General features: G+C 44.4%; 1 protein-coding gene across 2 annotated transcripts in view; it reads left to right on the forward strand.

Annotated features, from left to right (window-relative positions):
- The window catches only part of LOC119006212 (sodium- and chloride-dependent transporter XTRP3-like), a 32,332-nt gene that overhangs the window by 12,308 nt on the left and 7,511 nt on the right, over positions 1 to 12,513 (forward strand). For both annotated transcript variants that reach the window (XM_037074692.1, XM_037074694.1), the window contains exons 3-9: positions 533 to 624; positions 757 to 984; positions 1,363 to 1,473; positions 2,918 to 3,159; positions 5,168 to 5,330; positions 7,774 to 7,975; positions 11,458 to 11,617. In XM_037074692.1, the coding sequence (XP_036930587.1) occupies positions 533 to 624; positions 757 to 984; positions 1,363 to 1,473; positions 2,918 to 3,159; positions 5,168 to 5,330; positions 7,774 to 7,975; positions 11,458 to 11,617 (1,198 nt within the window). The remainder of the gene's footprint in view (positions 1 to 532; positions 625 to 756; positions 985 to 1,362; positions 1,474 to 2,917; positions 3,160 to 5,167; positions 5,331 to 7,773; positions 7,976 to 11,457; positions 11,618 to 12,513) is intronic.

A 12,513-nucleotide genomic window follows, 5' to 3' on the forward strand; every position in this document is an offset into this window, starting at 1 on the left:
CGTCTCCGCTCCGGCGCTGTCCCTGGACCCAGTCTACTGCCAAGAGACAAGACCAGGTTACAAACATGCCTATATGGCTGAATGATTACCTGGTTCTGTCCGGCTGTCTGATCACCAGCAGAGACACTCCTCCCTTTCCTCCAGCAGCCGACACCTTAACCACACCCCACTGCCACAATCACCTTCTCTGTGTTATCATGTTTTGTTCAGGAGATATGATGCACAATATATAACAGAAAGAGGTTTTTTTGCAATAGCTCCAAATCTGAAACTGTCCAGGCCTAACAGCTGTACCGAATATTCATGCTTTAAGAAAAAGTGAACAATTTTTTTTTAACTGTTGGGCAAAACAAAACTCTGGCAACTCTTAACTGTTTTGGGCCCAGCTCAAAAACATGGGATTTGGTTTACTTAATGTTATGTAATGCATCAAAACAATTATTGTTTTTTTTAATTATTAAAATAGGAGACAAATTGTCCTCTGTGATGTGATTTGTGATTTAATTTTTTTTGTATAATTCTCTCGCTTTAGGTCTTGCTAGTGTTGTGACATCCCTGTATCTTTGTCTGTATTACAACATCATCAATGCATGGAGTTTCTGGTACCTCTTTCATTCATTTCAAGTGAGCTGCTGATTAATAAATTACTTCCATACAATGAAGACATTTTCATATATTTATTTAAACAATGTATTGAATTTAATTTGGACTGTAAGGCTACACAGCTACTCTGTTTTGTATTCTCTACCATCCCAGTCAGTGCTGCCCTGGGCAGAATGCCCCATCAATTCCAACCGGACAGGACCTATAGAGGAGTGTGAAAGAGCAACACCCACCCAGTATTTCTTCTTCAGGGAAACACTGAACATCTCGCCTTCTATTGAAGAGAATGGAGGCATTCATACGGGCCAGGCACTGTGCCTCTTACTTGCCTGGATGATTACCTACCTGTTCATTGTCCGAGGAGTAAAGTCAACTGGAAAAGTAAGAAAGTCCCTCAAATTGCAAATACTGGGAGTATACACATTAACAGGTACATGTGCATTGCCTGTAGGAAGTATGCAATGCCCCCCTGGCCCCCCTGTTCCGGCGCACCTGCTTCAATATCATATATAGACTCACAATCTAATCTGAAAACAACTACCCAAGGAAATCCATTGACTTTGCCCCAAGAGAAGTTTTAAAATGCTTTTTTCCCTGCAGGTTATCCTACCACTGCCAATGCACACAGTGTGACAACACAAGCGTATTTTATTTTTTTTGTTTCATTTGTTACTGATATGAAAGTCTGTCAGTCTTGGAATCACATTTGAACACATTTGAACTTTAATCCTAACTTTGCTGTTTTGCTTCTCTTTGCAGGTGGTGTACTTCACAGCCACATTTCCATATGTGGTCCTCTTTATCTACCTAATCCGTGGCATCACTCTCCAGGGTGCCTTCAATGGTGTCAAATACATGTTTATACCCAAGGTATATGGGTTAGGGTTAGCATTACAGCTTATACTGCCGGCACAATGTGAGGGAATTCAGACCTGATCTTACCACCTGTCCTGAGGGATTTCATAACAAGTGGACAGTTTTACCCCCATCAGTTCACACGCATGGTATAAAGCACAGAGTGTGGCACACAGCGCAAGAGGTAGTATTTAGACTCTGAATTAGTCATGGGTGTGTTTTGGGTTTGGGTTAAATGTGTCACAATATTTGTTACAGTGACAGGACTGTGTTCATGGAAATGTTTAAAATGAATGAAAGCACCTCTTAAATCGTAACATCAGAGTGTATGACCCGCCTGTGTAGGTGCATCTTACTTTCTGAATAATGTGTCCTTTAAATAGCAGGACACAGACTGTGCCTTTGACTTCAGACCAGCTCTTTGTTGGTCTATTGTGCAATTGCTTTCTGCTGCCTCAGGGTAACAATCTGTCTTTAGTGCACCTGACCACACCTCTCTTTAAGACCAGCACAGCCAGGGGCACACAGGTGGGCGCAAGTACATGTGCTATTTAGACAACGTGGATGCTGGCTGTGAAAATGACCACTGTGTCAGTCTGTAATTAGCAATGACACTTGTGTGCTGTGTGCTGCTTTGATTTGGGCTGTTTGTGTGAACATATCCCAAGATGCACTTTGAACACAGGAGCAGACTGTAATGTTGTTTCTTTTACAGAAAAAAACTTTGCATATTGCATTTAATGCGAAATTTACAAGAAGACGTAAATAATTTTAAAATTACTATGACGTTTCACGAAGATCCCACTATTTAAAAACTTAAAAGAAAAACTTTATGTTTTGCAGTCACTGCGACTAACTTGAAATGAAGAATTTGCAATAGCCCATAATAAAATTCTTTAAGTTTCTACTCATTCAACATTTTTTGAAACATGCATAAGTTTTGGCTTCTTATGGTACCTAGTTCAATGGTTTGTCTCAACACACAAACATCAGCTGCCAACATTGAAAGAGGGCCCAAAAACAAAGTTTGCATTACAGTTAACCAAATGGGAATCACAGTGTGTAATCCGTTCTGGCTGTTGTTGTGGCTTCTCCTTCTCCTCCCTCTTCATCACCTTCGTCTTCTTCGTCTTATTTCACTAAAGAAGTCAGATGAGTAGCTTGTCCTTCCGTGTGGCCCAGGACACATGTGCATACACACTGGTAAAAGAATGTGGTCACATGCAGTCCAGACCACCTCTGAATTTGGTCTGAGTGATCGGATCTCAAATGTGTGCTCATTGTGTCATAGCTGTACTCAGAGCTGTCCACTTGTGATCGTTTCACTCAGGACAGATGTTGAAACCAGGTCTGAGTAGCCTTTATATTGTTTTTCATTCAGTACTCAGTTGGTCTTATGTTACTTTTAGATTGCTTTTGGTGCCTCTGCATAACTGTCAATCTGTGTCTCTGTCTTTAGATGGAACAGCTTGCCAACCCGAATACATGGATCAATGCGGCCACTCAGATCTTTTTCTCTCTGGGTTTGGGTTTTGGGTCACTCATAGCTTTTGCCAGCTACAACCACTACAACAACAACTTTGAGCGTCAGGCCATCATTGTTTCCATGATCAACAGTGGAACCTCCATCTTTGCCAGCATTGTCACCTTTGCCATCTATGGATTCAAGGCGACGGTCAACTACGAGAACTGTCTTGAGAGGTGTGTGTGTTTTATGTGTACATGCATACACATTTCTAGAAATATTTCACATTAAAGTCTTTAGGAATTAAGGAATTCTATCCACTAAGAAAGTGGAAGGGCTTTTCATTTGAAATCGACCAACGAAGTGTTGGGTTTGTTATATTCTAGTGTTATATTTATGGATATTTTACTAAAAGGGGAGCAGATCAGAAAACAAAGAGGCTTTTTGCAAATTTTTTTTTTACAAAAAATATCAGAAGTTTAGAATCATCTGTTAAACAGATGTTTTTCCTTAAATTATGGATATATTAATGTAAATAACTCTCAAGGTGATAAATTCAGCTGTCTGTAGTTACATTTTTGCTTTTCACAGGTCCTGGGACATTGGGCTTCATAATTCCATAATTCCCCTCCATAACTTTTTTAAAAATTCAACAACATCATAATGTCCCCCTCACAGTAGCTGTTTATATATTGACTTTTTCACACCTCTACTGTACACAGCTGAAAAAGCAACAACCATAAATCATGTAGGATACAAATTGCTGTAGCAAACACAGAGCCAGCTGCAGGTTGACAAATTTTAATTAGAAATAGTTTGGGCTCCCAAAAGAGACCAACAAATCCATTAAATTGTACACCAATAGCCCTTTTCACACTGAGAAACCGCATTATTGCTGCGGCGGCGGTTCGCCAATTCTTTGCCGTTGGTCATTCGCACAGAGCGCAGCAGCGCCAGAGTAAAGACAAAGCGCTGTGTAACAGAAAGCCGGCACTGCTTCTCCTATAGAGGCTTGATAGTATACATCATGATGATGTCTGCGTGTTTTCAAGGTGTTTCCTGTCAATCTAAACCCGCAGACAGTTTATAATCATATGGATGCTGTTATAATGTGTAGTGACTGAGATCCTGACCCACCAAACATCCTTGAAAGTGTCAAATTTAAGTTTTTCGCTTTAAATTACATAAGTGAATAAATGCCATCAGTAAACAGGAAGCTGACTCTCTCACTCGCGGGGAGGAAGGCTGTTTTCTGGGGGAAAGTTCACTGACTGTCACCCTGAATTTTTCCAACACAAACACTTGGTGAGTTAAAGTTTTTTGCCAGTGACAGATGCTGTTTTTTGGGCAGAAATGTGTTGAAGAGTCGGTAGGACGGACGGGAGGACAGAGAGGAAGATGGATCCTCTAGCCCCATTCACACTGCCGTTTGCATGCGGGTATCCTGCGCCAATTCTCCTCCTCCTCCTCTGTGTGAATCTCTCGGAGGCGGCAAGGGGTCGCTCCGGCGCTTATCCGCCTATGGATGTAGAGGTGCAGTATTGGCAAACTGAACCAGTGTGAATGGATAAAGTGGCAGCCCATATCGAGGGCATGGCGATCTGACAGTCTGATAACTACGCAGGTCCTTCATTCAACTAAATAAGGAGAAATGTCCCACAAAGCAACGTTACATGATCAAACAAAATTAATGTAGTAACTGTAACTGTCTTTGGCAACTTATATGAGGAAAAAATACCGCACTTATACATGGAGAAGCATCTGTCCTTCTGTCTGTCCTCCTGTCTGTCCTACTGACTCTTTCACATTTCTGCCCGAAAAACAGCGTCTGTCACTGGCAAATACAAAACTGTTTGTGTTGGAAGAAATCACCACGACAGTCAGCCCTCCAGATCAAGACCTCAGTGAACAGGGAGAAAGGAGAACACCAGGGATACACTTTGAAAACACTGTCACCGCTCTTTAGGAGCCGCTGTGCCGGCTTTCTGTGTGAATTACATAGCGGTTCGTCTTCAAGCCAGTGCTGCTTGGCTCTGTGTGAATGACCAGTGGCGGAGAATTGGCGAACCACCGCTGCAGTGATCATGCGGCAAATACATACATAAATGAATGTATTGATATGTACATTATTAGCCAAGGTTTTTATATGAGCACAATGTGTAGAACACAGCGTTGATGGTGGGTATCAATATGACACAGCAATATTGTACTCCTCATGTAACTGTCCTCTTCTCACTCTTCCAGGGTACGCTTACTGCTGCTGAACACCTTTAATATAGCTGAAGACCGCATCACCATTGACAATGTCTTCACGTGGATTGACAATCTGAACACAACATATCCGGTGCAGTTTGCCGAAATCGAAAACCAGTTGGAACACTGTGACCTGGAGAGTGAACTAAACACTGTATGTTTCTCGTCATTACACCTGTATGACAGTTGTACAACTTAAAGCATTAATATTCACAATTATCAACATCATGAGAATACAGTTTGCTTACACACAATGAGGGAGAGAGAAAACAAAAAAAACAAATATGCCAGAAAAAAAACGTGACACTCAAAGAAGTTTGCTTTGGATTAGGGCACAGGGTATAGATAAATAATAGCTGTTTGAAAAAATGCTGGAACTACACTAAAAGGGGGAGATGTAATGATAGTATATGTAGGAAGTAATGTGTGTGTGTGGAAATGGGGAAGAGTGTAAAGACGGACTCCCAAAGTTTTACTAAAGTTGCTCAGGGGCTACACAAGCAGCAACAACATGGTGATGATAATGTGGTCGGCACATTCATATTAAAGGTTTGACCAGATAAACACCGTCCAGCAACTGTGACTGTGTGAGCATTGATGTTATAAACACACCTCTCCTCTACCAGATGTAGTAAAAAAAAAAAAGTGTTGTAAAGCGCTTCAGAAATACAAGTCCATTGGTATGAGGAAATTAAACAGGAGAGTCTAAACTGAAAGGGCACAGGAGAGATAAAAGACGTGTTTTGCATGACTCTCAGCCTGAATGTATCTACATGGTGAAATGTAGTGCCACCTACTGGCAGCAAGAAAATGACTTGTTTTATGCGATGCACTTGGAGACAAGCTTTTAAAAGTAGGCATGTCATGTGTCAAGTGTGTTTGGAAAAGCTTGTGGTTCACCATGTAAGGGATGAATGAACAGTTTCAAATATGAAAATGCAAGCATAGCATGTTCAGTGTCTACCCCGAATACTTCTACTAAGTTGGGATGGATTCTTTTCATTACAAACTGTAGCTGGTTGTCCAAAACATACAGACATTTAGTGCTTCAAACACTCTTTGAGCGGGACTCCTGCACCAGCAGTGATGACAGCTTGTCTATCATCCTGCTCTCTCCCACCACCTGCACTGAGTCGAGAGGGCATCCCAGGATGGAGCTGGCCTTCTTGATAAGTTTATCAAGTCTCCTCCTGTCTGCTGCCGAGATGCTGCTCCTCCAGCAGACTACTCCGTAGAAAATGGCTGATGCCACCACAGAATCATAGAAAGAGGTCAGGAGTGCCCCCTGCACCCCAAAGGACCTGATGTTATGAGCTAAATTAATGATGTATAAAGCGTGAGCAGGCTGAGGGGATATGCACATTTTGATTACAATTTGCTGTAGGTTCACCACTACAAGTGACCTCCTACATTGACTACATTTACATACACATTCATTTTCCAATGTTATTCATGATATGACAATATTCAGAATATGATACAGAATTTGGTCAGCTCTGTGTGGTGTACACAATCCAGCCAACAGTTTGGAAAGCTGAAGTGGAGATGCTTCGCAGAAGAAGAGCCCACATTTCTGGTCAGAAGGAGAAACACACCAACTTTTAGACATGATGAAGACGTTTTTTTAAAATGTGTTAATATTGGAAGGCTGACCTTAAAACGGTGGTTGAGTGAGTGAAAGATGGAGGCAGTGTGCGCAAAGTTTGACAAGTCCGCCACCGGAGGAAAACTTTAATAAAATAATATTTTGACACTCAGAAGCAAAGTTAGTCTAATATTGCTGAGGTTGATGTTGAGGTGCATGGGTGGAGAGATACTGCTACATCTAAAGAGGGCCAGTGTGAATGATTTTCACACTGGACAATGAACTAGTGTCCTATATGAAGAGCACAGCAACTGCACAAAAATAAGACAACAATTGTTAGATAACTTTAATGGGTTTTGTTCTGCTTCTTCTGTCAGTGGCTGAGTTTAAATAGAGTGAAGGAGAGAGGTAAAACGTGATGATGGGCGTGTGTGATTATTTGTGTGTGATGAACACCTGGTGGGCTCACTCATGAGATCCATTGAAAACAAGAATTTAGAGTTTTTGGGCTGTTTGGGGGAATCTCTATTTTTCAGTATGTTTATCATCATGGATAAGGTGTAAAATTACATTATTATTGATGTATGGTTTGTGCATGAGGTAGATTCTAAAAAGTGCATTTAAAAATCAGTCAGCAATCAGTTAGCAGAAAAAATGGTCAGAGATGAACATTAGAAAGGACTTGAAGCAGCGAAATGTACCAACACAGGACAAGTGGACCTGCTATAGAAACAGGGCTTCAGTTTGTTGTGGGATCTGCAGCCCACATGGGCTTATTAGCTGCCATGTTAAAAAAACAGCTGTGTTATGCTGGCATGGAATTCACTTATTCTTAACATCTTACTGACTCTGACACTAAAATCTTTTAACCCTCTTAACACAGAGAGACAATCGGGATCTAAAAGTGTAGTGGAAAAAATGTCTTACAGCTGGGTAAAGATGTTGGATTAGGACAGTGCTTCTGACAGAAAGCTTACTCATTCTGTTTGTCTCTCTCTTCCATCTGTTTCAGGCAGTAGAGGGGGCAGGTCTGGCTTTCATTGTGTATAGCGAAGCCATTAAGAACATGCCATTGCCTCAGCTTTGGTCAGTTCTGTACTTCCTCATGCTCCTGCTATTGGGAATGGGCAGCATGCTGGGCAACGTCACTGCCATCATCACCCCACTACGAGACTTCAAGGTGATGAAGGGTGTCAGCATCGAGTTGATCAACGGTAAATTCCAGGCTGATATCATTCTTGTGTCCATCGGCTCGTTCTGGTTTACAGAGTGGCAATAATCTATTACCATTTTACTTATTTATACTGGTTGTAACCTGTTCACACACTCCGCAGGACTTTTCTGATGAGCTTTGCTGTAGTACCAGCTTTAACAGAATATTACACAGGTGGATTTATCTTCTCGTTCTTTAATAACCAGTAAATATCACTAGTTCAAAGATGACAAACAACAGTTGTGTGCATAAAACAGTAAGTCTAATTAATAATGATTAATGATTAGTAGGCTACTAATATCCATCCATCCATCCATTTTCGTCCGCTTATCTGGGGCCGGGTCGCAGGGGCAGCTGCCCAAGCAGGGACACCCAGACTTCCCTCTCCCCAGACACTTCCTCCAGCTCTTCCAGGAGGATCCCAAGGCGTTCCCAGGCCAGCTGGGCGACATAGTCACTCCAGTGTGTCCTGGGTCTTCCCCGGGGTCTCCTCCCGTCGAGACATGCCAGGAACATCTCGCGAGGGAGGTGTCCAGGCATCCGAAACAGATGCCTGAGCCACCTCAGCTGGCTCCTCTCAATGTGGAGAAGCAGCGGCTCCATTCCGAGCTCCTCCTGGGTGACAGAGCTCCTCACCCTATCTCTAAGGGAGCGCCTCGCCACCCTGCGGAGGAAACTCATTTCAGCCGCTTGTATCTGGGATCTTATTCTTTCGGTCATGACCCAAAGTTCATGACCATAGGTGAGGGTAGAAACGTAGATTGGCCAGTAAATCGAGAGCTTCACCTTTGGACTCAGCTCTCTCTTCACCACGACAGACTGATACAACGACTGCATTACTGCGGCTGCTGCACCAATCTGCCTGTCAATCTCATGCTCCATCCTTCCCTTGCTCATGAACAAGACCCCAAGATACTTAAACTCCTCCACTTGAGGCAGTAACTCTCCCCCAACCTGGAGGGAGCAAGCCACCTTTTTCCGGTCGAGAACCATGGCCTTGGACTTGGAGGTGCCGATTCTTATCCCAGCCGCTTCACACTCGGCTGCAAACTGCCCTAGGACATGCTGGAGGTCCTGGCTCGAAGGAGCCAACAAGACCACATCATCCACGAAAAGCAGAGATGAAATCCTGTGGCTCCCGAACCAGACCCCCTCCAGCCCATGGCTGCGCCTAGAAATTCTGTCCATAAAAATAATGAACAGAACCGGTGACAAAGGGCAGCCCTGCCAGAGTCCAACATGCACCGGGAACAGGTCTGACTTACTGCCGGCAATGTGAACCAAGCTCTTGCTCCGTCATACAGGGACTGTACGGCCCTTAGCAGAGGGCCTCCGACCCCGTACCCCCGAAGCACCTCCCACAGAATGCCACGAGGGACCCTTTTTGAATAGGGGGACCACCACCCCGGTCTGCCAGTCCAGAGGCACTGTTCCCGACTGCCATTTAATGCAGTAGAGACGTGTCAACAAGACAGCCCCACAACATCCAGAGACTTGAGGTACTCAGGGCGGATCTCATCCACCCCAGTGCTTTGCCACTGAGGAGCTTCTGGACTACCGCAGTGACTTCGGCTTGGGTGATGAATGAGTCAACCTCTGAGTCCCCAGCCTCTGCTTCCTCTATGGAAGGCATGTCAGTGGGATTGAGGAGATCCTCGAAGTATTTCTTCCACCGCCCAACAATGTCCCCAGTCGAGGTCAACCGCTCCCCACCTCCACTGTAAACAGTGTTGGTGGAGGACTGCTTCCCCCTCCTGAGGCGCCAGATGGTTTGCCAGAATTTCATCAAGGCCGACCGATGGCCTCCCCGAACTTTTCCCAGACCCGAGTTTTTGCTTCCGCGACTGCCTGTGCTGCCGCACGCTTGGCCTACCGGTACCAGTCAGCTGCTTCAGGAGTCCCCCAGGCCAACCAGGCTTGATAGGACTCCTTCTTCAGCTCGACAGCATCCCTTACTTCCGGAGTCCACCACCGGGTTCGGGTATTGCCACCACAACAGGCACTGGAGACCTTACGGCCACAGCTCCAGACAGCCACGTCAACAATGAAAGTGGAGAACATGGTCCACTCGGACTCAATGTCCCCAGCCTCCCTCGGTATCTGGTCAAAGCTCTCCCGGAGGTGGGAGTCAAAGACCTCCCTGACAGAGGGTTCCATCAGATGTTCCCAGCAGACCTTCACAATATGTTTGGGTCTGTCCAGCTTCCTCCCCTGCCAGCGGATCCGACTCACCACCAGGTGGTGATCAGTTGACAACTCAGCCCCTCTCTTCACCTGAGTGTCCGGCTGGAGGTCAGATGACACGTCCACAAATTCGATCATTGACCTCTGGCCCTGGTGCCACGTGCACATATGGACACCGTTATGCTTGAACATGGTGTTTGTAATGGACAACCTGAAACCAACACAGAAGTCCATTAACAAAATACCACTCTGGTTCAGATCGGGAAGGCCGTTCCTCCCAATCACACCCCTCCAGGTAACACTGTCACTGCCCACGTGAGCATTGAAGTCCCCCAGTATAACGATTAAGTCCCTGGTTGGAGCACTCTCCAGTACCCCTCCCAGGGACTCCGAGAAGGCTGGGTACTCTGCGCTGCTGTTCGGCCCATAAGCCGAGACAACAGTGAGAGACCTATCCCTGACCCGAAGGTGCAGGTAAACAACCCTCTTGCTCACGGGGGTAAACTCCAACACATGGTGGCTGAGCTGAGGAGCTATAAGCAAGCCCACACCAGCTCGCCGCCTCTCACCGCGGGCAACACCAGAGTAGAAGAGAGTTCAGTTTCTCTAGGAGTTGGGTTCCAGAGCCCAGACTGTGTGTGGAGGCGAGCCCGACTATCTCTAGCCAGTACCGCTCAACCTCCCGCACCAGCTCAGGCTCCCCCCCCCCCCAGTGAGGTGACATTCCATGTCCCCATGGCTAGAGTCACCGTCCAGGGATTGCCCCTTCTGAACCCTCCTGCTAGTGGTGAGCCCACTGGAGGGTGGGCCCACGTCGCTCCTTCAGGCTGCGCCCTGCTGGGTCCCAACCCCAGGGCTGGCTCCAGGGTAGGGCCTGGTGATGCCAATCCGGGCGACGTAAGCTTCTTCTGTGTTCTATCTTTCATTAGGCGCTTTTGAACTGATCTTAGTCTGACCCGTCACCTAGGACCTGTTTGCCTTGGGAGACCCTACCAGGGGCAATAGGCCCCGGAAAACATAGCTCCTAGGATCATTCAGGTGCTCAAACCCCTCCACCACAATAAGGTGCCAGTTCAAGGAGAAGTAGGCTACTAATAGTGAAATGATATTTTTTTTAAAACTTTTCCTTTTAGAAGTATGAGGTAGCCAGTTTCAAACTGAATGACATGTCATGAGAATAAGCCACTTTGGCCACTTTCAGATCTTTTTGCATAATGTATTCAAAACTTATTCTTAAGAAGTTATAAAATTATATGAAAAGGAGTTAGAAATTGAGTGGGTGCTGTGCTTCGCTTGCAGGTGTAGTGTGTTTGTTCTGTATGCTGGTCGGCCTGGGCTTCACCACCACGGCAGGCAATTACTGGTTTACCATATTCAACGACTATGCAGCCACGTTCTCTCTGCTGTTCGTCGTCCTCATCGAGGTCATAACTGTCAGTTACATCTATGGAATCAGAAGGTTTGTGTGTCTGTGGTAGTCCCCACAATGATGTGACACAGTTTTTGTTTACAGTAAGGTACACACAAATGTGAGTAGTTGCTCAGTTGTAGATAGATAATGATTATTAATGGGCCATTTTGGGTGTCTATAGCTCAGGAGGTAGAGCTGGTAAGAGAGCTGGAGTGAATGTGTTGCAAGTGCTTCAAGTGGTCAGCAGACTGGAAAAATGCTATAGAAATGCAAGTATATTTACTATTTAATTCTGAGTAACTGTGATTTCAAGAATTTATAGAAGGTAATGATGATTTATTTGAAGAGGTGATATATTAGTGAATCAGCAGGTAATGATTAGTTCATAAATATCTGTGAATCAACGTACTTTCGCAACACTTTCTTCATGAGTTGTTCTTGATCAACCAGCTGCTGAGTGTCATGAACGTGTGATGACTCACTAGTTACTGAATATTTAGTTACCTATTGTGTACCTTCAAGTAAAGTTAAACATCATTGAGTAGTTACCCAATGTAGACTCATTAGTTACTAATTACTGAACATTTAGTTACTCTTTGTGTACCTTCAATTGAAACATCATTAGTAGTGCTTAGTAGTAGTAGTAGTTACCCAATGTAGACTCATTAATTACTAATTATCATTAGTTAGTCTTAGTTAGCTGAAAATACACAAAAAGAGTAATTGGATTAGTATGTTATGAGTAGTGGCACAAGCTATCACTAGTTTGTGCCACTCAGCAGATGGATGATAGTTAATCAAGAAGCACTCATGAAGACAGTGGTCAGCATGTTGGTTCACAGATACTGATGAACTAATTGTTACCTATTGTTTTTTTTAATACTATCTCTCAGTCTGCTCTCCAATAACTCATCATCATCTACAATATAGTCCTCGAATTACTG

This window comes from Acanthopagrus latus, chromosome 17 (genome assembly GCF_904848185.1).
Source record: "Acanthopagrus latus isolate v.2019 chromosome 17, fAcaLat1.1, whole genome shotgun sequence".
In the NCBI taxonomy this organism is placed as follows: domain Eukaryota; kingdom Metazoa; phylum Chordata; class Actinopteri; order Spariformes; family Sparidae; genus Acanthopagrus; species Acanthopagrus latus.